The following is a 26,248-nucleotide window of genomic DNA, read 5'->3' as shown; positions in this document are numbered from 1 at the left end:
GAGAAATGAGACGGATCTTTCTTGTCTTCCGATTCATGGGATTCCTGTCATTCGCTTTGTCCCCAAAAAAAAGGGAACAGCTCTTGAGATTACTTTTCTCGATCCAGCTGACTTGCAACTCTTTTATTCCTTTTATTCGTGCGTACACCTGCGCTAACGACAATTATGATAATAATGAAGATCTCGCATTGCTGCGGTTCTACGTACCGATAACTTTCTGGCCGTGGTCCGACATCGCTGTGGACCGTGTATCGGGCCACTTGATAAGTTTTCCCGCCTTTTTTTACCTCGACGAACATCTCCTGGAGCCAATAGTCCAACTCTAGTTCTATCGTAGCAATGTTTGCCCTCAGGAAATCAATGTCATTGGTAACTTCCATGTAACTTGCCACCTAAGCAAACGAGAATATTACGTCGATTTGTTTCCTTTCCACTATGTAAGATGTTGCGAAGAGATTTCAATGTGGCTTGAAATTCGCCCCCGTCTCTCAGCTTACCTTCAATATCGACCTTCTGTGCCAATTTTAACGGTCATATTAAATTACGGCGACTTATCGATGCGAAATTTACATGGTCGTGTAATTTATTTCAAATTCTTACAGACGTAATACCTTCGTCTTTTGCGCAAGTGATTAGATCGCGAATAATAACCACGCGCTGATAATTTGAAATGGTGTTTATAACTTTTTAAGTCGAGATTGGGGAGCCGTGAAATTACTTTCTGCGAAGACTTTTTTCCACCCCCGAATGATTGGTATAATTCGTTCATGGACAGAGCAGTTCTCTTCAATAGGGGACCTAAGTGAACCGAACAAGCGGGTGCAAACGAAGGTTGGAATCACAGGTAATATGAATAATTTATTTCGAAGATTTGACAGTTAATTATATCCTTTGAAAGGTGGTAGGTTTCTTTAGTTTTCTTTTTTTTTTACTTATTCGATGTTTTTCTTTTCGTATTTTTTTTTCTTCCCTCTCGTTTTCACTCTAAGTCAAAAAAATTAAAAAAAAAAAATAAAAGTTTGCCGACCGTCGGGATTAACGGGGTTCGGTCTTTCCTGTCTCGACTCGTTAAATTGTTTTGGCTGACGAGTTTGTTTCGAAACTGTTTCACCTTTGTCCTGCCAGCCTCACAGATACTTCTCGGTACTTTTTGCGCGTGTAAAAAAAGTCTAGAAATTCCTTCATCCGAAGTAAAAGAAACTTAGATAAAGAGAACCACGATCCATACCCGCTACAATTAATTCTGTGATTGGATGCAGTGCTTTTTTGTATCGACAACGCTGCTTGTTGTTTATCGATATTGTCCGATTTCCATTGCGGCAGTTTTGTCAAACATATTTTTTCTCAACTTTTTTCCCGCGGAAAATTTCACAGTGAGATGGAAATATCTTCGAGACTTAAGATACGTGGATGTAGTGGAAAAGTACGTCGAGAGAGAACGCGTTGCGACCGTGTCAAAGATCCAATATCGTCTATTATACCCGAGTGTCTTCAGAGTTGAATGGAAATTGCAGTACAGAGATACGTTGAATGTGGCGATGATAACCTTTGGCACAACTGTATCGTAACTATGTACAATTACCGAGAGAAGCGGTTGTAGTTGCTTCCACACGAACGGAACACAGAGAATCGCAAATGCGACGATCGCAGACGAACCGAGAACTGGTACTCCTGCTCCAGCTACCATCGCAAGTGCCGGATCGATATTCTCGACATGAATTCAAGCCACATTCACTAATTGCAACCCCGAAACAGCCCAACAAGATTTGTCGAAATCTGTAAGCCACGATTAGCCATAGTTTTGGGATAAGTTGAGCGATAATCTTCGGTGATGAGTGGAAGTTTCGATCCGATAACGAAGTCCGATTCCCAAGCTCCCCAACAAACATTCCCAGCTTCGAAGAAGGAGGAAAAATTATATCAGCTGTATCGTCTTAAAACCCAATCGTCAAATATCCAATTCAATGAAATGTAAACCGTGGGTGGTTTTTCTTATTCGATCGTCGATCCGCCTGTCGGTTCAGCGCTTTTATATCTAAGAGTATCGGTTGCCTGTCAAGAGAATTATTGAAACAGGTGAAATAATGCTTTCGTTGTTGGACCTACCATCTGCGCTAACATCGGTGGCTGACTTCTCATGAGATAGTAGCTTCTGAATCCATTTGGTATGAACCCGTATTTTTTTATCACAGTAAAGAAGTTCTCCAGCATTCCTCGGACCGTATCGTTCATACCGCACAAAAGCATTCCGCGCATTGCCCAGTAACTGTCCCAGTAGTAGCATTCTGAAATTTAATTATTCACCAAAAGAAAACGACGGTTAGATACCGCACTGACTTATCTCTGGGGGGGTGTAAGAGGCAAAAAAAAAAAAGTAGAAAAAGAATGATCCACACGCGGTTCATCCTCACCTCTGAATCGGCCACCAGGAACGATGAAACCGTTCGGCGCGTAAATGAGACTGTGTCTTTCCGGATGTTCGGCCACTTCGGGTTTAACTTTTCTGGCAAGTTGAGGCCATATGCGATTCAGCTCCTTTACCCATTTTCGGTATGTTTCATCCTTGATGCGATTCAGTATCGGCGGATTTTCTTGCCAGTCAGGCGGTGACCACGTTTCGAGCTCGGAATCAGACTCCTGTGCGAAGTTTTCACTCACGAACTCTGTCACCTGAGAGTGGTTCGGATTGTTGTCCGTTGCCTCCATCAGTTTTTTGAAGCTGTAAAACGAGACGATTGCTTGTGTGCAACGAGAAACACGATTGCGTTCTTCTTCACGGGGTATCTCAAGGGGTTTATACCACGGTACAACGTTTCGCGACTACACACGTCGACACGTCGTCGGGTCTGAATTTTTGAATACGTTTCACAAGCTGAAAAGAACAATGGACTCACTTGCTGAGCGTAACTTCTGGGTCGTTGAGTTGGTAGAGGTCGACGAACGTCTTGCTGTCATTGAATATTTCAGCGAGTTGGACGGTTTTGAGTAAATCTCCTTGGCAGTAGATCGAGCTGAAAGAAAATAAGGCTCTGGTTATACGCGGGTGATGATTTAAGATCAGCTCGTTCGCACAGAAATTTTCCTTTATCATTATGGGCGGACATGTTAACGTTAGTACATTGAAAATTTCTCGAGGTTAACTTCAGTCGATAAATCCCAACCTGATCACGCGCCGTGCGACAATTCTTTTTTCTTTATCCAATCGGTTTTGTTTCAAAGATATTCACTTGTCCCCGAGGTTCGGTTGGCTGGACGAAGAATATTAAAGTAGGTACGCGATCGGTTATTCGCAATCTCCTTGCGAAGACAATGCGAGTGCGATTTTCACGTGAAATATACCCATCGGATAGCGATGTGTCTTTTGAACTCCGATCAACTGCTTACAGTCTTGATTTATCTTGTACGGTTTTTTTTTAAGGGGTGCCAATAGAGGGGGCGAGATTTATTCGCAGAAACTGCAAAAATAAGTCACCGCTCTTGCGACTCCCATCCCTGCTGAAAAAAAAAGCTCCAAGTTTTTCTAACAAGAACTTGCAACTTTGCTTTATATATTTTACCGCCGTTTCTCGAGGGTCTCAAAAACTTTCTAAATCCTAAATCGTGGTCACTGCTCGACGGTAAAGTTTCGTCGACAATTTCCGCTCAAGGATCTTGAGACAGACGACAATTTTTCATCTTTCACTTCAGACGCGTGTCAATAGCGGCTGGAAGCGTCGCTGCAGCGCAATTTCGTCAAGACTGTGTAAGAAAGATGCATAAACGAGTTTTTCGAGCGGATTTGGTCAAGGCTCTTCTAATCAACATGACGCGTTAGATGCATCATTTTTTTTCTGCCCATCTAGTCGAGAGTCTGACCGGAAATTAACGGAAATAAGAAGAGAAAAGAAATTGCGGATAATAAACTTTGAACTTCATCGTCGTAATTTTAATCCTCAGGCCTTGAATTTTCTCATAATAAACTTCTGGCCGCGTCGCTCTGAAAGTAACGAGACTCTGCAAATATTTTTCCCAGTTTTCGTCAAGCTACGCGGAAAAACGAATGTAGGTACCTACTATATCATTTCTCCAAGATAAGCTTTATCTCGGTAATCTCCGTTTAATTCCTCTCATAGCAAGACCTCCGCGTCTACCGGCTACTAATCTGCTGTTATACTTACGAGATTGCTTGTCGCGCTTCTATAAGTTGGATTCGAAATTCGCTTTCGCAGTGCTGTAGAGATCAAATATATATATATAGACGACTGAAGAAATTTTCCACAGGGAGAAACGAATCGGATTATATAAATGATATTTGACCGTATAATTCAATTGGAAAAAGATAATTGTAACGGGATGGTGAAATTTGTCCTCTTTTGTCGTGTACTGTTAACCCTCGCAGCTTAAAAAGTTGATAAAATTACGTGCCGTAATTCACAAACAAAAATGAAGAGTGCACTACTTCCAAGTGTCGAGAGGAGAAAGAGGACGAGAAAAAACAACGGCGACAATAATAAAAAATGCACAAGGCTGCTTGATTATCTTTAAAAATTTTAATTAAAATTATACATAAATTACGAGGAACACTTTGAAAAGCGTGTATGTGACGTGAGTGGACAATCTCAAAGCGGTGGAAAACGCAAATATTAATTAATTTTTTCAAATTATTATTATTATTATTATTATCATTACTTTGCCGACCTCGTGATAAAAATTTATGCGACCTCCGACTGACCTGGCACGTATAACGTTTCACTAATCAACTCAGACGTTTTAAATTTATTTCCGGATCCAAATCATCGAACCTGTATCTTGACCCCGGCTTATACATATATATATAACGTATTGTATGTATAAGTATACCACACGCATATATGTATTCATATATAACCAATATTCAATGGATCGAGTAGAAACAAACACGATGCTAGATGATGCCTATAAACCGTCCTGCAGCGTTAAAACGCGAATGGTCCCATAAAAGTACATTTTATTAGGAGGTGGACATGGGTTATTCATTTGGTGAAATTGATCCGTTTATACCCACCGTCACTCACCGAGACCCGCGTATAGAATAATACAACGGCATTGACCGAGGGAGCGTCGCTCGCAGTGGCAATAACTCATCGTTGGACCCGTTATCCTCCGAAAATAATAATAATAATAATAATAATAATAATAATAATAATAATAATAATAATAATAAAACAAACAAGAAAGTAGGCACGAAAGCCTCGGATATAGTTACCGGATATTGGTGAATAACTTTTCCCAATGTCACTCGAGCGGGAAGATCATGCCTCGATGCATCGGTAATTAATGTCGTACTTCATTATTCTGATATAGCGGCGCGAACTCGTGCGTGATGTCTAATTAATTTCGGGTATTACTCGGCGAATAACTTTTCATTGTTATGTCATCGTACAGCTCGACTTACACCCACGATTATCGATTTGCGGTTTTCTCATTAGGTGATTTACAGTGTAACGCATAACGTTGATGGCAGAACGGTTCGACGAAAGTTTCGGCGATATACCGATCTTGGAATATCCTGTTACACTTACTTCCGCCGAATAAGGTAAATAGACACATGTATATATGAACAACAAGGGCGACTCGGTTTCTCTTCGATTTCTGTGTGCCTCTTGCCAATTAATCAATTAACTTCGTAGTAAATTGACCACGCGGATGTCTTGTCTGCTGCTTGCATGCTTCGATTATATTAGTCATATAAGAAATATTTTATTACAACAATCAACGTCTGTCGATCGCAGATATCACTTTGAAAATTGACTATTCGGCTCGAGAATATTGCACGCTATTCTATACAGTTTCATTTTGCAATGTAGGTACAATTCAAGTTCACGAAGTACGAACTTTCGAGCCGTTCAAAGCCTGCATTCAGGTCAAACACCGTATTCATAGTCTTCGTAAAAGCACAGGAATCATCGTACGGATTCCAGATGCAGGTTTCCATAGCCTCATTTCAAGCGAAAGGTGCGCGAGAATAATTCGAAACGGAATACACGAGGCTCGACGCATTATAAAGCCGGCGAGGATCAAAGCTGAGCAGTCGAACAAGTGAAATCTTTGAAAACCCTCACGAAACGCACAGATTTTCCTCCTTCTCAAGTATTCAACATTTTTTTCGAGTCTCGCAGCGCTTTCAGTGAATTACGAGGTTTGTGCCCGGGAGTCGGCGTCGATGCTTGATTTGTTACTTCACTTCGCGAGACGACGATTCGTTTGCTTTGGCGCAGATGCGATCTACAGGTGACGCGGAGCAAAGAAGAAACGCAAAAGAGGGGCGGAGATTAAGAGGCGAGGAAATATATATCCACCCGTCTCGAGCTCCGCCATTATTAAGCTCGCGTACTTGAACCGCGGTTGATGTTACCCAGAACCACCTGGTATCTATCCGTCCAGCTTTTCCTCCTCGAACTCGTTTCCGATACTTTATCCATATACCCGCAGTAACGACGTCTCAGCTCATCGCGGTTCACTAGCAGCTATCATTATATACACCTACTTATTTTCCTTGCATGCGATGCGATGCGTTATAATTAATTTGGCAAGTGAATATTTCGCAGTTTGCGGTAATTGGCCGAAGTCATTGATCAGTCGGTGCAATTAATACCAAGATTTTTATGTATAATAATATGTGAATATTACAAGTCGTATGTATGTACGTAGAAATGTATGAGACTAAATAAAAGCCGGTGTTCTTCTCCCCTTATGTTGCCGGGTAATTAGACAGGGAAAAATCTGACCCACTTGTATTTGCACTCGTATATTCGTTATACGGCTGTACCTGACGCGTTTTATGTGCCTATAAAAAGTAGAAAAAATATCGTGCCGTTCCCGTACACATTTATAATAATAACGGGTCCAATATCACATCCAACGGACGTCAGCTGTTGTCCTCCCGGATAACGCGAATGCCCGACTTTATTGTTCTTGCGTTATAAAAATGGAGGAAAAAATATTTACATAATACCTGTTGTGTCGCGTATCCATCGGACGTGGGAATAATTGCCTATCCGCGTGTATTTGTACAATAAAAGTGGGTCGGTTTACGCAACGTTTTAGATTTTAAATTATCGAGGAAGCAGCGCCGCCGTTGCAAAAGTAGGTTCGACGCGAGATTATAGATTATTGCAACGCGTCGGGGAAAATTGATAAAAAAGAAAAGTATCGAAATACACGAAATGAGGATAACCTGCACGAACGTTTCGCCGACGCGACGCCTGTTCTTGCACATCGTGAAACCTGGTGAGCAAGTCTGGTTCAAGAACAACAGAAATTTAAAACCCCGCAGAGAAATCATGCGTCATATGTGTATTACAAAGGGTAAAACGCACGGAGTCTGAAGCGTTCGACACGCATTGGATCGTTGTGAAAGACGCGTGCCACGTAACGATAAGCTTCTGTGATATAACTGTTGGGTCAAGGTCTTCCGCATTGACGAACGGGGGTTAAAGAGTTGGAGGTAGTGAGCTATGCTCTGCAGTTCGGATGGACGGATGAATTTAACTGCAAGTATTAAAAAAGACGAGTAAAATAAAAAGACAAGGTAAGAAGCGAGGTTAGAACATTAAACGACGTTGAAAATGATCGAATATACGTGTATGTGGAAATTCGGTAATTTAATAGCACGTTCGATAAAATTTTATTTCACCTTTATTGACAGTAAAATATTTAACAACTTCAAGTGACGTTAGCGGAACAATTGGTATCGAAAATAAAAGAGTTATGAAATTCGTAAGTGGCGGTAAAATCAGCGTTAAAATGCACGGGAATGTTTTGTTACAAAAAAAAAAAATGTTAACTCGATTCTTGTTTTTTAATTTTTATATTTTGTTCTTGCAATGATATTTGTACCTACCATCTATAAGGTTCTGCAAAGGTAAAATTCATGCGTACCAATTTCACCGATTTTCCAGTAGTGGTCAATACACATTTTAAATACGATAATTTTACAGGTGAATTATTGCGCCGGCTGCAGATCGGCTGCAGTATTTTCAACATTATCTGCATTTCACTGTATTATATACATATAAATGCGTGTGTATATATGTTGACAAAAAATTTCTCCTAAACAAAGCCACGGTCTGCGCCAACTATTTACCAAGTTATGAATAATCGATGGAACGTAAAGAATTAACAAAGGGGAACAAAAAATCTGCTTCCGAATCAGATCGCGCCGTTTTTAGGTACGTCGATTGGTTTCAGAGACCTTCTGACAACTGTCACTTATCTAGCCACGTTTTTCGACCTTTAAACCGTAGCCAACTGCGGATGTACTTGAACAGAGGCTCGCCAAGTCACGTGCATTGTTGCAGGTCTAGAGAGAGAGAGAGAATTATGAATGTTGAATACCTATCGCGGCTGCGGATAGTTCGACTTTACAACGCGCGAACTCACGCGGTCTTAGTGTGGTGGGTAAAATTAGCATCTGAGTTGTCCAACGCTATCGGCGATTCGAAAATAGAATCGCCGGGAATATTTGAATCCCATTTGTTCAATGAGTTCCAAGAATAACTGGGGCAAACTCAAGGCGCACTAACGCCGAGGGGCAATGCAAAACTTTTTGAATACCTTGTTATCGGAATTCGGACTTACTTGCATTATAACGACTTGTTGCCTGGATCAAAGCTCCCCGAGTGAATAGTTGAAATTTGTTGTATTTTTTAACGGTTAAAGCTTGAAATATTCTCCGTTTTTTAGGTAATTAGAAGAAAAAAAAAATCACTCATTCGCTACATTCAACACATACGTTCCTGAATTTCGAAAGTTCCGCTCGATGGAATACGAGGACAGAAAAGCAATTTTCTTCGCGAAATAGGAAACGAATTATACAGAATTTTGAATTGCCTTCAACTCAAATATATCACGTTACGTTTGTCGAAGGACCTTGGTATGTATTTACTTTTCATTTGTATTAATCCCCTCCGGCTTAGTTTACGTTTAATTCCTTATTCCCTCGGCGGTATTAGACGGCTGATTGTACCTATCATTTACGCAGATATATTCAGATGTGCCGCGGGTGGTTTATTCACTGCCGCGCAAATCCTAAATCGCAAACTTTTCGCGACAAACACGTTCCATTCACGACTCATCGTTCGGTACATGGTTAAAATGTTACACGGCAACGACGCGGAGTCGAATATTGCACTTGAAAAAATTTTATACTTGGTCCGAATTCACGTCTTTTGTCCTCATTCCAAAATTACCGTTTTTGTTTTCTCTGCGTGAAAAATATTTTCATACAAAGCCAGTCTCTCTTCTCCGACGGTTCTTTATCGCCTTGCAAATTTTCATTCGCACAATAACAAAACTGACGAATGAATATTGACCGAGACGATTTTCCAGACGGCGTTGCAACGTGGGTGTGTAATTTTTTCACACATTTTATGCCGTATTAATGGAATACAAGTGTTTTCAGGTTCGTAAGTGCTCTATAACGTATAAATAACCGTAATTGCCACCGTTTAAAGAACAATTAAAATTCAATTATTGTCTACGCAGAAACCTGTCGAGAGATAGGGATCAAAACTTGTTTACCCCAGTCATTTAACCTTCGTTTGGAAATTAGATGGTATGCTGTAATATAATTACCAACAATTTTTGTGGAATCGTTATTCGGTCACCAAGCGGTGCTTTCGAATCTCCGAAAAGCTTTCCGTAAATTCAATTATCACTACAGATAATTATTCTTTAGTGGTACTTAGTTTTTACCTTGATGTTTTTGTTCCATTTTTTTTTCCCAATCTTCATTTTTGCCGACGTAACTCAACTTTATAAACGACCCCGCAGACCTCTAATTATTATATCAACAGTTAACGACGTGTCAGGACAAACTGCTACCATTAGCCGTAACAATTAATCTTCCTTTACAAAGCTGTCACTAATAATTCTACTTAAAGTACGGATAAAATAATAGCGACAGGGTTTACTCTTGACCATTAGAAGCTAAGCTCCTTTACACAATGATCCGCCTGATTACGGATCCAATAATTTTCCTAATTTCAATATCTCACCTTCATTTTTTACCACCAAAATTATATATATGTATAATCCTCTTCTGTCGGAAAAATCAAGTATACGTACATAATTCACAGCTTACGATTGTAGAATTCCATTCCCGATAACGATGATGTCCATTTTCAGTGCAGAAATGAAAAGTTATTCTTGTTTATAATATACGTATCCGTAGCTCGGACGAACTCGACTAATTACTCCAAGTGGAAATTTCCACTGGCGCTGACAACTCGGAGAGATAATTATTATTACAGTTCGAACATTGAACAGAATGTGCAGTGAAATAATTTTTTCTTAGCTTGGAGCAATAAATCTCACATAAAATTGTATCGGTATACATTCATCCAATTATTCACTCGCGTAGAAATATCAATTGTCTGTTTAAAACAAAATGTATATAAAGTTAAAATTGTATATGCATATCGTTTTTCGTTAGTCATGATTGTATGAATAAATCATATTTATTCAGTTTAAATTGCATTTCTGCCATTTTTCATTGATTTGCAAAAATTCTCTCTTTAATTTTATTTTCCGCGTTGAAATTTATTCCGATACTGGTAATTTAACTTGCTTAATTTTTCTATGCCGTTCTATCGAAGATCTTCAATGGCCACGGATAAGTTGAATATGTTTGTGACGTTTTTACGTTTTCGAAGGAAGATGGTAATGTCTAAGGTATCGCTTCACCTTTTATTTTACTATCTGAAAGATACTTCGTACAGACACTTGATACTAGAGAATTGTTATAGTTATTATCAAAATTTTTAAGACATTTCATAGACATTTTATTGAGAAACGATTCCGATCAGACGGATGGAGATGGCCGAAGGTTTATACCACCGACGATTGACTCCAAGAGTCAAGTTCCGTGCAGCCCTTGATTCCATTTTACGCGGGTATACTTGAATCGTTACATAATTCGTTCGTGACCCTCGAACGGCTCAAGTGTGCGAAGTAACGATATTACAAGACCAATGTTCTGTCCCACTGCAAGGCTGCTTATGTCCATAAATCGATTCCAATCTATTCAAATCCAAGATAATTACGGTAGTCGGTTAATTAATGTATGGCCGCGTAGTTAATCGGTGCTGAATCGAGTATACATCTCGTTAACACGACGAGTAAGTTTCAACAAACTTTACCGTCTGTGGCGAACGATGTTTTTGCCCCGTCAATTTTGTCCCAGTCGACAAGTTCGCCACATTAATTAATCTCTCTAATCGAACGTAATTTTTCAAGCATAGTAAATAACAATAATGCTAAAATCCCGAAATTTGCTCGATTCAATATCTTTGACGATGAATAATAATTATTCGGCACGATACGAAGACTGGTAGGTATAAACCAATGAAGGTACGTATTACGGCTATCTACTACTCAAAACCTGTCTGACCAATGCAAACGGAACTCATTTAACCGTCAGTCGACTTTTATTCCTTGTGTAATTAGTCGCAAAGTGTTTGCCAAAATAAATTTAGAGAGGCTTCAACCTGTACGCAATAGGTAAGCACTTCGTTTATGGACACGTTGATCACACATCACCGTGTTCAACATCGTTCGAGTGGCTACGAGGTCAGGCTTTTGGAACTCGATGGCTCGAAGTATAATCGCTTCGCAGAAACGTTTGACTTTACTTCGCTAGAAGCGTTGATAAACCGCAGACACGGTAAGCCTGTCTCAGATTTCTTGTTCACGTCGCGTACGACGGATGTGCAACTTTCGCTCTAGCCGTTGTTCATAATTTCATGTTCCGAAACACTTTTCATACGCTTATTATTTTTACACACGCGATGCTAGACGCGACCCTCATTCATTTGCTGACCCAGCTGGGCTCTCAACTGGGGTAATTACAACTGTTCAACAACAATAGCACTTACACGTGACACGGAACAACGTCTCGTGCATTCAAGTACACGTGTCAAATCCTACGATTTCCAACGAGGAGACAGGTTATCAGTTATTATAATTCTTCCCGATCAACGATATGTGCAGATGTGTTAAATCAGGTCGTGATTATTCCATGCGACATTGATTTTTCAGACGGTCGATACGGTGGACTGAATAACGAATGAATTACACGATCAAGCTAAAGAGGCCTAAGACTTCTGAAGCTTATTTTATTTTACAGATCATGCAAAATTTATGACTATCGTTTGTTTCGGCTAGGGCTACAAGTGAGAATTACATTTTGTATAATTTCATTGCTCGAACGTTCAAGAAAGTTGAAAATCTTCAGAACAAAACTGTCGATAAATTATTTTATAATCATTCAACGCGTGCAATTGAAATAGATTGAAAACAAAACATTCTCAATCAAAAATTTTTACGCGCATTTGTTGACGCGTGTTCGGTTGGCTTGAGATAAACTTTCACGTACCGTGCTTGACGATACGATTAATATAAGCGTAAGAATTTTATTATCAATGAATTGCCTGCAATAATTCGCCTTTTAGAACTCAGCGTCTGTCCCCGTATGAAGATAAGAGAGAGAAGCAATCAATTGCCCACCAGAGTTCCGTCTTATAACGGAATACATACAACAACAATTACTATTTGATGAAGATAAAATATTTCGCACTTATGTGCCCGACAGTGATGATTTTATTAAAATAAACTTAGCTAATTGGTTTTTTTAAATCTTAATTTATTTTCCTTAGTAACAGATGTACTGTCAATCAAACACGTTGAATAACAAAGAAAAAAAAGTTTAATAATGCTGCAGGATTTGTAAGCAAATGTTTATCGATCACCTAATGTTTGCTCAACGAACAAGGTTAATGGGAAGAAAACTAACTAAAAATAAAGATAATAGGTGAGCACAGCTTGGAATAATAATTTTTTTAATTGTAGTGAAATGTTTTTTTGTTTTTTTTATACGATGACCGCGTTGTACAATTCTGTAGAAAAACAAAGTTCCGATAAACATTCGCGACTTTGTACGATGTGTGCTTTCACCTTTGATAATATAAAAAGAATCGCACTGTACAGTAATTCGACGATATGTTTTTAACAGAAAGAGTTACAATGTCGGAGAAAAATAACCGTGAAAAAACCGTATAAATTTTTTCTATTCACGCAGTATATACCGCGGCCTCAAAAAGAATGTCGCGATACAGCTGTTATTGACCGAACGACGGATATTTTAGGACGGTTATTCTAGCATAATAACGTGAATAATTTATAACACTCTGAAACGAGATACTTTTCGATGTATTACCAGTTTACGACGACTCCCAAGAATGTAAAAATAAATAAATAAGCAATACTTCAAGTAGAATTTCATAATTTTGATACATCTTGGTACGTAGTGCCAAGAATCAATGCTGATAAAAGATAGTAACGTTTGGTTATCAAACGAATTGGCAGAGATGAAAATGATTGAAAATATCGATTATATTTACCTGTTACAGTCATGACGTATTTTGCCGTTTTTACCGATCGTAGCTGCGGTTGAAAGATGGATGACAAGACAAGCGAGGAACGAGTGGTAGAGCATCTTGAGGCGTTTTTTCACGTTGGAAAATCACCGTATGGATTGATAAATTTTGCATCAATCAATCACGGATACCTTTCACCGAGCGGATCGCGCAAGTCCTAAAATTTTGGGCCTGACGTGTTTTAGTTGCTGTTTCCGGCGCCGCGACGTCGATACTTGTCCGCAGGTTTGACCAAAATCGGATAATAACAGCTATGAACCAAACTACAATTCACGAAACTCTGCGGCGTTGCGGAAACGGTTTGCGGCAAATCGTATCCGCGCGGTTTCTAACGAGAGGTTCGCGCCGTCGCTCCTTTATATGCATCGCCGATTGATAGTAGCGCTTCGTCGATTGGTCGACAACCTTAACATTCTTTTTTCTGATTAGTCGCAGATCAGCCCGGGAGTCATCAGACCGAAGTTACGTACGAGCCGCGAGTTGTGCCGCGTATTATTCGACTATCATCGATCAAAGTAATATCACCGTCGGCGTTTAAACCGCAACTCGACGGGATGCCGAACTCACGTGCACGTCCCACGATGAGAGAAACCGATTGTTTATTTGTTATTTGTTTATTTAGAGTGAAAACGCCGATCGGGCGAACCCAAGGCAGGACACACAGGGGACAGAATAGATAAAACTGTTACGAATAACACGAGTAAAGAATAACCATTGATCCCTCCAATCAGATTGTTTTGATCACGAACCCGAAAGCTGCTCACTCTGGTCTTTGAATAAATTTTAATTAACTAGTTAGAAGAAAAAAATTTCACGCTCGACGCGCCTGCAGCGATAACTCTAATTGGGAAGAGATTCGAGCAGCTGAAAATCTAGCAATTATTCCGCAACCGTTTCAATTCCGTTACGCATCAGCAGCTGCAGCTGATCTCGAAGCGTTACATTAATGCCTCGTGAGCCGGATCACGTAAGTGTAATCACGTAGTGCAATAACGTTGCCGGCGACACGATGCATCGGGAAGCTGCGGGTATCGTTTGAACCTGGGGAATCGATTGCACTGGTCCGGAAATTGAGGGAATAGGAATTGCAATGATGAAGCGTAGCCAAGGCAATCGTATTCCGAACGTATCGATCATCGGCGCAACTCGAGGCAATTTGAAAATCTTTGAACCTCGTCATTTTTCGCCTCTGTTTTCGCCGAGCTGCGATTCTACCTAAAACTGCAGGAAAAGAGGAACACGTCAGGTTTGTTGGTAAATTGTACTTTTTGGAAATATCTAATTTACTCTAGAAACAGTGAGGACGGTATAATTTATAAATTCTCAAAACATTTTTTTTTTTTTCATTAAAAATACCGGTGACGTGGATACTTTATTCCAATTTGTACGCGTTACTCTTTTTCTTCTCGCGAATCTTTTTTCTCTCCGCGTCCTGCTTCAAATTCGAAATGTTCAAGGAATCGTTACAGACGGCATTCGATATTCGATTCCGCCAATAAATATCAATCCCAATCGCTGATCATTATGCCCGAGAAGATACGTTATCGTCGTCTTTACGACGACCGGATTCTCCGCAAATAGAATAAACTGTCTTCGCGATCACCCCGATGATCAGTAGCATTGTTGCGTAATGAAACAACGGAAGATGATATCTACCGCGTTGTGTATTGAGCACAGTTATAAGGTTATGCACACGTAGTACAGGTATAGGATTTCCCTGCTTTGCTGCAATTAATGTCACGAGGCTTGATGGGCTCTCGTATTTCCACACGCTGGCTGACACACGTGTGTGTTTGTCAAAGTGCCGAGCTATTAAATCCGCCCAACGGATCGGCGCTTTCATTCAGTCATACATTCCAGGACTTCCGGTATCAAATGATATAATTTCTGTCGGACTCGTGCTTTTCACCCTCGGAGTTATTACATTCTGTAGGTATATGCGTATAAATGTCTAGCATCGCACCACAATCGCCAGATTTCTGCACGGCTAATGAACCGCTCGCCGCGGTAATCAGGGACGTAAATCCAAGGAAGTAAACGAGGAATGTGACGACAAAAAAAAAAAAAAAAAAGAAAAACGGAAGCTACGTATTTTTTCGACAAATTAGCTGGAGGTAGATGGAATCGCGGGGAGCGAAAATTTCGGTCGAAAATTCACACCGATTACGTCGATCGGAAATTCGTTTGATTGGGATCGCAGCTGGGTTGGAATGAGAAAACTTGGGTCAAATGGGAGGCCAGGAATGCCTCCGCAATTCCGGAGCTCGTTCCCAGGCTCGTGTTTGAGATACCTATTCCGTTTTCATGGCCGCGTTATGCTCGCTCACTTGGACGTAACGGGCCTGCCTTCGACGTCCCTGCAGTACCTTCGCCTATCCGTCCATCGAACCAGTTCACCTTGACACTAGGCGTAAATGGATTCGTAAATAGGCGAGTTATTGCCGCCTCTATAATTTTTACGAAATTGGGCTTCGACGTGTGGCCCGAAGGCGTCGGAATCCATCGTTCGGTTGAAAACAATAGAAAATGTGCCGATTATTCGACCCGACGGATGATTTCTCCCTTTACTTGCACAGATTTTCGCACGTACGTTGAATAATTTATTCCGCATTTGATTCTAATCTCTTCAGAAATTCTCTCTTGCAAATATTGTTAAGATCGCGTATTATACACTCAAGTTTTAATTCATGTCTCGAATAAAATTCCTGCATCATTATGATTATGACGACTATCCAATTTATCCCTATTATGTTTGATAAACGTTTTTTCATTGTTGTTTTTTTTTTTTTGTTTCTTTTATTTTTCATCATGCGGCGAAGATACGCAGAGCTGTGTAATCAGCTGCTCGAAACTATTAATCGAACCAGTATGTGACCGTGAGTTAATAAATTGCTGTTGTACAGTTGAATGGACTCGACGATTTAGTGATAAAAAAAAAAAAAAAAAAAAAATAGTACTACTCGCGTATTTCATGCATTATATACACACGTGGAGATTACATTATGGTGATAAAATATGCTCACTCGGATCATGCAGATCGTGCATATCTGCCGGCGTATTAAGAGATTTCATGATAAAATTGCTTTCCAAAAACTACTCAGCTGCAGTGAGGTGGATGGATTTCCACAAAAGGATCAAACTATTAGCAGAAGCTCGTAAGTCATGTATCGATTAAAATCAGGCACTTTGTTTTTATCGATAATTCGTTTCTCCGTTCCACTCGCACGTATTAAAAAATTTTTATCACCTAAATCGGTCTGGTTGACTAGATCGTACAGTCGTCATTATGCAGGTCGTATTTTCACTCGAGCCCCAGGATGCTTATCAAATTTCTAAATGCAATTACTACAGTTGTACGGACATTAGGACAGACTTACCGTTCATTAGTCGGTATTTTATAAATTTAAGGCAAGAGCTATAAGGCATATTACACCATAAACATGAATTTTGATTCTGTGTTCTAGATGTCACACTTTGATTTCTTCTACGTAAGTAATAAATGAAAACACAGTTTTATTAGAAAAAGTTTGTTTTTGTAGAAACCGCGACGATGTTTTAGATTTTAAGAAAAATTACCTATTTCCTCAAACATGAATAACAATTAAACGTACTTCAGTTTTGCATTTAAATCACTTTTATCCAAGAATAATAATTATTACAAGAAACTACAAATGTAAAAGAATTGATGGACAAAGTTTAAAAATGAATATTTTTCGTACTTTTTCTATTTTTATACCGACTTCCTCGTATCAAACCCCAAAGGTAATTTCCCATCATGCACTCATTATACTGCCCCTGATCACATTAATAACAATTATGTCCATCGCACCTTTCTGAAAACGTTTTCATACATCTTCTGAATAGGCACCCATATTAGCTATCAACCAAAAACTTCAAGACTCATTTATCAACGTAAAAAAAACGAAAAGAAACTTTGTTACTAATGAATAAAGGTTTTGATTATTATTCGATGTATAGAATTGAAATTTATTTATTTCAAAATAAACTTTAAAAAAATCATTTATTTGTTTTGTTTGTTGTTCTGTGTTATCTTGCGGATAGTCGAATGCCTCGTTGTATAAGAAATGTAACCAGACACGATTTACAAAAAAACGATTTTGACTAAAAAATAAAAGATGAAACTTGCTTGAACGTATACGTATCATTTTACCCGTGAGTTGAACTCAAAGTAAGCTTGAAGTTTACTTCGCATGTAGAAAAACTTCATGCTGCAGTCAAGTACTTCTTCGTCTACACAATCTGTTTAAGTTTTCTTTATTGGTATTCGTAGTAAGTTTCTTCCGTTTAATTTGTATTTTTATTTCCACTTATTTGATCTACCGGTAAATTTCCTGTATCTGTACACGTTCCCAGAACCGTGTTTCATGTTTTTATCGAAACTTCATGCGATGGCGTAATTAACATATTCGCTAAGGTTTTTCGTTCTTTTTCTTTTTCCGTGTCTATTTCTTTTTTTCGGTCAAACTTGGTACCGTTTTTCCTGGTTACTCAGTTTTTTTCCGTAATACATCCGTATACGTATATACTGACTATGGCTTGACAGATGTTGATGGCACGTTATGTGTGAGTAAATAGCAGTTGCCTAGCAGAAATTCAATTAGACTTGTTTTTTACGATTTTGCGATGTTAATATTTATTTTATATCCTCATTTGCGTTCAAGTTGAACCATCAGCTTTGGAAAGAAACTGCCAACGTGACGTAAGAAGCGGATGCACATCGCAATTTTATTTTTTGAAGCACAAAATCTCGGATCGCTGATTTATTCCGTGTAATTTGATTTTTTGCAATTTTTACAGCACGCAACTCTGCCATTATGGATTCGAGTAAGTGATTTGTGATCGAAATCGAATTCAATATTCAATTCACAACCTTTTTCAATACCCTGCACTCACTCGTGATATGAATTTGTCCGAGAAGCGAAGCGTATGTGTGTGTATACGTGTGAAGGGGGTGGGGGAGAAATTGATTTTAAAATCTTGAGATCGTATTCCATTTTTCAGCTCCGGGGAACTCGAGCGATTCCTTGTAAAATGGAGTTTTCTCGCCTCGGGAATATAATATAATCTCTTGATCGCGCTGATGGATTTTATCGCCGACTCGAAGATCCCGTCTCCTCAAAATTGGCGATAATTTATACGCCTGAACCCAGTCAACCTTGCCTCTTCAAAAAGTGCCGATGAAATATTGCCATCCTCGAGCAACAGGCATACTGAGTATGATAATCGCGGTGATCCGAAGAGCGTAATTTTTAAAACAAACGGCGTAAATGTTTCAAATAATTAGCTGTACCAAGTTGTTGGATTCCTCGAAGCCTTCGTCACGTTTTGAGTATCATGGATGTTTTTTTTTCAAGTTTCTTTTATCCGCGTACGTGAGATAATTCAAATCACGACGGAACGAAATCGTTAAAGTCACGGCAGATAAGCGAATGCAATTATCCGTGGAAGAGATTGAGTGTTACATTGTAAGAAAAAAAAAAAACAAAAATAATATGTCACGTTTTCGCGAGTGTTTTGAGATTTTATCATCTGTATTTTTTTTACTTCAATACCTTGTTTACGACTATTTTGCAACTGAATCGTGCGGAGCGTCGATAATTATTTCAACATTCGTGCATAATGACAGTTCCACAGTGTTTTCAAGGTGAAGAACACGACTTTGCAAGAATGAGTTTTGGAAATGAAAAAAGATCTTCTCCACACGTGCCAACAAGTACCGAACGAAATTGACGAGTGAATAAACGTCGTTGTTCAATCTCGTCATCCTGGATGATTACACAACGATTACAACGACAAGCTTAGCGCCAGCCTTTGATCGAGGGGCTTACCACTCTCATAATGACTGTCCCAAGTATGACACCATTGCATATGTATTTCACATATTACATAGTTATTACACTGGTATTACATGTATGGCATAGGGATTACAATAGTATTGCATGTATTGCATAAGTATCCCATAAGTATTGCACGTATTCCACAGATAGTGCACAAGTATTACATACGTATTGCATATGTATTACACATAGTATTACATGAATTACATGACCATTGCATGACTATTGCATACTAATTATACAACTATTACAAGACTATTACATGACTATTATATATTTATATAGATACACATTATATTACTGTAAGATGAGTATTTCTCAGTATACCTATTAACAATGGTTTTTGTCTCACTGTCATTAATTGCATCCCTGAAGTCTTGCTTGAATTACATTAAATAGTTTATTGCAACTATTTTTTTATAACCTCTTTTACCCTCTAAATTTCATAATAAAATTTGCAAATCAACCTTTAAATATAGTAAAGAATAATTCAACGCAACCATAATTTATATATTATAATAATATTCTCTGTATATTTATGCTAATAGTACTCTGGAGAGGTTAACGATACATAATTATATATATTTTTTAGCAATTGAGACGATCTTCAATTAACTTTTAAATCACAGCGTACTCTAACAAATCAGAATCACTGAATACATGATGACGTCTTCGGTCAATTTTCGGGTTGCTCAGAATTAGCTTTATTTGATCTCCTGTTACATAACTTGTATCGTCCACATCTGGAAAAACGAATATGGAGCTCGACGAATTCGTCACTTTTCGCATGAATTTGACTTCATAATCTTCCTCGCAATCTCTGTCTCTTGATTGGATACTTTTAACAACGCCGATGTAGTATTTTTTGGTTTTTTTGGTGAGAAATTCGATCAGCACAAAATTTCCGATATTTGCATCTTTACCTGAAAATTCAAAACGTTGTAACCAGACGTGCAATGATTTCAAATGAAATTTTTTCACAGCAGTATTACCTTGGAGTGAAGTTGTAGGAATAATCTCGAGGATTAGTTTCAAAACTAAATCCGAATAAAAAATATGCCCATCAACTATCTGTGGTGTTGGTAAAGTTCGCATATATCCAGAAATGCATTTGTAATCATGTGACCCCACTGGTGCCGGACGGAGACTAGAACTTATTAATCTATACCAGGTACATAGTACGCCAATACTTTCATTATTGACGTCAGCGCTTAATCTGGAGTATTCTCTTTGTGGGTCTGTTTTTCCAGTTAGATAGACGAATCCAAGAACAAGGCCTACTCTGTATTTCGTTTCTGCCTCAGTGTCTTCTCTAAAAAGCATCCATGTCCCTATACTTATTTCCGGATTCTCTTCGACAGTATTTGATCTAGTAGCTGATTCCTAGAAAAACAATAACATTATACGGAGAACCAAGAAGTTGAAAATTAACACTTTTTGTAGTCATCACAACGACAGGATGTGCCAATGATGGAATCTAAAAAATTTATGAGGTTGAAGTTCGTAACGTTAACGTAACGACACATTATTTGAAAAAAAACTATGTTTTTCAACTTCGTAATTGCTTTACAGAGGCTGTAGTTCTGATGTGGGTTGACTTTGCTTGATTCAAGCCACTATTTATTGATTACTGCATTTCTAAAAAATTCTAAAGTTGCAAAATGGCGATTTTCTTCAAATTGTATCGTCTCGTTAACGTTACGAACTTCAACCTCCTAAAAATTTAGAATCTCAACCAATTGCCGCATAAATTATACAACTCTATTCGTTGGGGTTATACATTTACCATAGAATAATGCTGCATTATATTTTTTTTCTAGGTGTAGGTAGGACATTTTCCGCAGTATTTTAATGAGTCTGGGTCATAAGGAAAGATATTCATTACTTATTTAGGAAGAGTTAATATCAAGCTAATAAGTACCTTCTTGGACAAATGCGGCAGTTCGATTTCTCGTACTCTCTGAAGTCTGTCGCTACTTAAACGGTGCTTGGTTTTATTAAGCAGCCAACAAATGGACGATTTTCTAACGACGTATTCGGCTTGCGACGAATCACGCACGACTGCAAATGGACTCGTTTCATTTAGTTGAACTGTTTGGGTGGAGTAATTTTTGAGTTCCAAAGTTCCTGTTACAGACTGCAACGTAATCATATCATGTTCAAGTTCTGCAGATATAGTGTCTTCATTTGCGCTCTCCGTTTCCTCGCTGATTTCTTCGCTGTCAGATTCGTCGTCTGAGTCTAGTTGAATAGACTTTGCAGAAAAAGGCAGTGTACATAAGATATTGTTGAAAAATATACCAAGGTTCCCGAGATCTTCAATAGCTCGACATTTCGCGTCTTCAACGGTTTTCTGTATTTCTTGATTAGAAGGTAGTGGATATGTGTTGACATTGATTACACTTTTTCTCTCCCTAAATCTTGGAAATATAATATTTTCTGACTCTTCGATGATGATTTCATTTTGTACTTGAATTCTATTGAGACGATGAATGATGTCCATCATGCTGCAGTTGACAATAGTCGAGTACGTGGATGACATTGAACGGACTTGTCGGAAAAAGCTTTCACATGGTTGACTACTATATAAAGATGGCAGGAAGAGTTCTGGTTGGTCCGAATCTCTCAGGCGTATGATGACGTCAATAAGCGTATGAGCATTTATTTCAATGCATGTGTAACAGTTGGAAGTTATAAAATTTTTGCCCAAAGTGTAACTGTCATTTGCCGAAATCCATGCACGCCACATCCTTAAACAAAACACAGAATACCAGATGCTAAATATTCTTTCCAACGGCGTTAATTCAGAATCGATGTATGAAACTACGGTGTTATGTAGTATTTTCAAATACTGACATGTTCCTTCGCTGCCAGGTACTGTATCATTGAGTAATTTTCTGACATTTTCTTGACATATTTTTTGAACAGAAGGGAAATTCATTTTATCCTTTGGGTCCAAGTCAGAATAAGTTATCTGGTGTTTGTCTTTAGATTGTGACTGTATCAATAGTTTCAGGTGACTAACAGTCGCTATATTGTTTCCCATCGGCAGAACAATTGAGTTTTTGATGAAGCGATTTCTTAGCTTTGTACCAATGTGTACAGTATCCTGGCAAACAAAGTACTCACTGCAAAATTCACTGTTGAACCATGTCCAATTTTCTTTACCAAAGAGTAAATCAAGATTCGAAATACCTATTTGGCTTTCAATCCTCATCGCTTTTAACAATCTTGGATCACCATCCGAAGAAAATCCTAATACTCTTATTCCGAATTGCTGACATTGTTCGTAAATAAATTGGAATCTGTTAAGCACGTGTTCGGCTGTGAATTTATTGTCGGTTCCAAATATGCACAGACAAAATGACGCCGCATTTTTTTGTAAAGGCTGTGCCATAATTGTGTACGCCAAAGAAGCAATTGGAATATTTTGCATCGTTTCTTCCATTACTTTTGGTGACGTTGCCATGAAAGATTTGCACTTAGGCATTCCATTTTTATCTGTTGGTAATACCAACCCAATTAATTGGTTAGTTTTTGGGTCATATTGCACGGTGCCAGTAATACGCGTCGCATCTTCGCTTACCCATATGACTAGAGGCAGGTCGGCCTTGATTAAGTAATTTTTCAATTCCTGCAATCGAAGCTGCCCTTCAATGATGTCTGGTCCGTTTTCTAACAAATACCGACTGACAGATGAGGGGGATGGTAGAGGCAAGTTCGCGCATAACGTTTCGTACGACAATCTTCCACCAATCATGAAAATATACGATGCAAACTTTTTCACTGTGCAATCGTATCTGTTCCCGCAAGATTCGGCCTGACTTTGTTTGTCAGAAATTCTCATCAATTTTCGTACTAACAAGTTACTTTTACTGTTTTCATTGACTGTTGGACAAGACTTCGTTAATTTTTTCGATGCCGATTGTGCTAATAAATTTTTCACGCAATCCTTTAATTCTGCATTATATTTCAACAGCAATTCCATTTCGTTCAATGTTGGAAAATAATATGGAATCGTTCTCTCTGTAGTAATACTCTTCACTCTTTGTCGGTAGGATTTGTCACTTCTAGTTCTTAGATCTTTTTTAATTTTTTTTTCACAGTCGGAACTTTTTGTATCTATAGTCTTAGTATTTTTGGTATTACTAGTCAATGGGGTTGATAGAATTTTCTCGGAACAAAGAACCCCTTTTACATTATTCCGAGGTTGAATTCCCCCTGTAACTCATCATTTGTACTTTCAACTATCACAGCTTGTGATCTAACATCCGATTCATCATTTGGCTTGTCACGTGCAGATACTTCGAGTTCTTCATCGCTTTCAATTCGATTTTTCGACCGTTTAGTAGGTTTCGCTTCCGTTTCGTCATCACTCTCAATTTCTCTAGTAATATGCCTTTTTCCCCTGCTTTTTTCAATTTTAATAATATCCCTTCTTATTTCAACGGGTGTGACTAATTTCACGTCTTCGATAATTCTTGGTAAATTTTGGCCGAGCTTCTGGTTCTTGTTTGCGATACTGTCGCTCAAACTAGCATTTGTATTCCAGTTATCATTGTCATTGGTGCCTTTATCGAATACATCCGTAATAAGTGGTTGAACCTCGGGTTGAACCTTTTTACAACTAGAAGTAAAAGCTGTAGTGTTAGCGACGACGTTTTTGAGAACATTTGCTGTATTTTTTTCCGCCTGACCCGATTTTGTATCAATTTTATTGCTATTGTTATGCTTGCGAGGAAATAAATTTTCCTTCGAATTTTCCACAGGGTTCAAAGTCAAATGTTTTTCCTTTACGTGCTTCATAAAATTTTGACATACCCAACGAGTTTTCCTCGGTACTGATTTCCCGTATTCGGCTTTATGCGCGGTAATTTTAGTTTTACACAGGCAACACGATATTTTCCCCGAATAGGTAATTTCTTCGTCAACGTCTTCTTTGACAGATACCTCTATATACCGATTTTTAGGGCTTTCTAAATAATCTTTGAAGGTTTCTTCACCATCTGGTTGCTTAGAAAACCAATTTTTAATGAGCATGTATAATTGATCTTCTTCACTCAATAAGTCCTGTGATTTTCGTGACTGTGGATCTGATTTTTTTCCCGATACAGCTTTTAGCGTTTCCTTGGTTTCTTTTTTTGCTTTGATGTTAGTTAATTTTTCATTAATATCCTGTTCGGCCGTAGCAAAATGGTTCAACCCCTTTTCTATAATATACTTCTGAATTTCGAAGAGGCAAAACCTATGTCCTCGTAGTATGCGGAATTGTTCAGGTGTATTACTGTAGATACCGAAGAAGTCTGATTTTGTGTAACCATCTTCGCCTAACAATCCCAGCATGTCAGTTTGGGCAAATTTCTCCATTTCTAGAAAGGCTTCGCTTGAAAGGTTTTTCAGAGCGGCCGCTGAATCGAAACCCAGACAGGTGAGGAGATGCTTCAGGTACAACGGTGGATCAACTCCAAGTTCCTTCCTAATTACGACCCAAAACTTTTGTTCTTTAACATTTCCAGCGATGGTCTTCGCCATACTCTCCTTTTCTGCCTTGCTCGCTGATTCCTCCATGCCTAACTCCAAGCTAGTTTTAGATCAAACATCACAGTTACCTGCTGACATTGTGAATGTCAACTAGAGTGATTGATTCCAAAATATAGTACAATTTGTGACACTTCTGGAATGAACAATGAGTAAGGAACCAGGACAAACTGATAGAGATCTGATTTCTTAGAACTTTCAACGAAATCGTATGTTTTCATGAAGTCAATTGAAAAACGCATAATTATTGAATCTATTTGGAATTTAATTGAAATAATTGATAGTGTGTCACAATTTTTGAGCACTTGTAGATGATTCTGTCCTGCACTATGCGACAGTTAGGATTTTTCTTTTATTTTTCATTTCATAAATTGGTAGGTGGTAAAAAAATTAGGTCATATTCTTTCTTTTCTCTTGGATTGACGCAAACTTAGAAGCAATACAACGGATCGGAAATTACAACAATATCACGTCACCCATGCTAAGGTATATTTACTTATATTTATATAACAAAAACCGCTGAAATTCAATTGCCTGTAACTTTTGTACAGGTCAGCAAGAAATAATTGAATATTTGCCAGATCTAAGCGACAGATTAAATTAAGTACGTACCTTTCCGTCATTCACGTGTTGTAGCCGGCAGACTCACACAATCAAGTCGAGAAATAACGGTCCATAGGTTATACAAACAGTTGCCAATACGAATTTCAAGGTTATGTCACGAATCCGGTAAACACTGTAAAGCGCATGCGCTTGGTACTGCGCGCGCAGGTATTACATGACTATTACATGCTGTATTACACAGGTATTTCATGGTATTTCATGACTATTGCAACCACCATTACATAATATTACACGACTATTACATGGTATTTGCATGATATTGCATGACTATTACAGGGTATTACATAACTATCGCACAGTATTACACGGCGTTACACTACTATTGCATGATATTACACGAATATTTCATGGTATTGTACTGAGATTACATACCATTGCATGGACATTACATTTGCAGCTGTCCCAACTATTACATGAGTGATAAACCCCTCGCCTTTGATACAAATCAGTTACGTCAGGCGATAAGTCTTACATACCGAAACTTTACTCCTGCAGTACTTGGCTATCATGGTATTATTTCTATGCAACGGGTTGAAGTTGGAAAACTAATATGAAGCTGTAGAGATCTCTTTGCAGAGTTGAACAAGTTTGCCGTATTAATATCCACGTATAATCATAATCCATGGTAGCTTCGGGTACTATCGCAACTCGACCGGAAGCAATTAAATGGAGCTCCCCGGTTTTCTGTGTTTGTTGTACCGTTAAAATCCTAGCATTACCTGAAAGACCAAAAAAGAATTGCCGGTATTTTATACAATGAATTTCTGTCATTCG

General features: G+C 38.6%; 2 protein-coding genes across 6 annotated transcripts in view; both read right to left on the bottom strand.

Moving 5' to 3' along the window:
- LOC107225388 (trehalase) overlaps nt 1-13,788 on the bottom strand; it is a 29,939-nt gene extending 16,151 nt beyond the window's left edge. The window contains exons 1-5 of one of the 2 annotated variants that reach the window (XM_015665838.2): nt 13,419-13,788; nt 2,895-3,011; nt 2,412-2,719; nt 2,107-2,285; nt 208-392 (exon numbers count right to left, since the gene is read on the bottom strand). In XM_015665838.2, the coding sequence (XP_015521324.1) occupies nt 208-392; nt 2,107-2,285; nt 2,412-2,719; nt 2,895-3,011; nt 13,419-13,513 (884 nt within the window). In that variant the 5' untranslated portion in view covers nt 13,514-13,788. Of the gene's footprint in view, nt 1-207; nt 393-2,106; nt 2,286-2,411; nt 2,720-2,894; nt 3,012-7,861; nt 8,197-13,418 lie in introns of those variants that run through there. The other variant, XM_015665839.2, reaches the window with a different exon arrangement.
- Nucleotides 13,789-19,314: 5,526 nt separating this feature from the next.
- Nucleotides 19,315-25,940, bottom strand: LOC124293074. Of its 4 annotated transcripts, none has more exons than XM_046732280.1 (4): nt 25,463-25,925; nt 21,234-24,893; nt 20,305-20,695; nt 19,315-20,235 (listed from the first exon to the last, which is right to left on the bottom strand). In XM_046732280.1, the coding sequence occupies exons 2-4, from the start codon at nt 23,298-23,300 to the stop codon at nt 19,931-19,933; spliced, it is 2,763 nt and encodes a 920-aa protein (XP_046588236.1). In that variant the 5' UTR covers nt 23,301-24,893; nt 25,463-25,925; the 3' UTR covers nt 19,315-19,930. The 4 variants fall into 4 exon arrangements, with proteins under 4 accessions (XP_046588236.1, XP_046588238.1, XP_046588239.1 ...); XM_046732282.1 differs by having other exon boundaries at nt 21,234-22,062; nt 25,463-25,924; XM_046732283.1 differs by lacking the exon at nt 25,463-25,925 and having other exon boundaries at nt 21,234-22,062; nt 22,508-22,631.
- Between the last annotated feature and the right edge of the window lie 308 nt (nt 25,941-26,248).

The sequence above is a fragment of the Neodiprion lecontei genome, chromosome 2, assembly GCF_021901455.1.
Source record: "Neodiprion lecontei isolate iyNeoLeco1 chromosome 2, iyNeoLeco1.1, whole genome shotgun sequence".
NCBI lineage: Eukaryota > Metazoa > Arthropoda > Insecta > Hymenoptera > Diprionidae > Neodiprion > Neodiprion lecontei.
The sequence above is the reverse complement of the archived record's forward strand: the minus strand, read 5'-3'. Positions and strand labels throughout refer to the sequence as shown.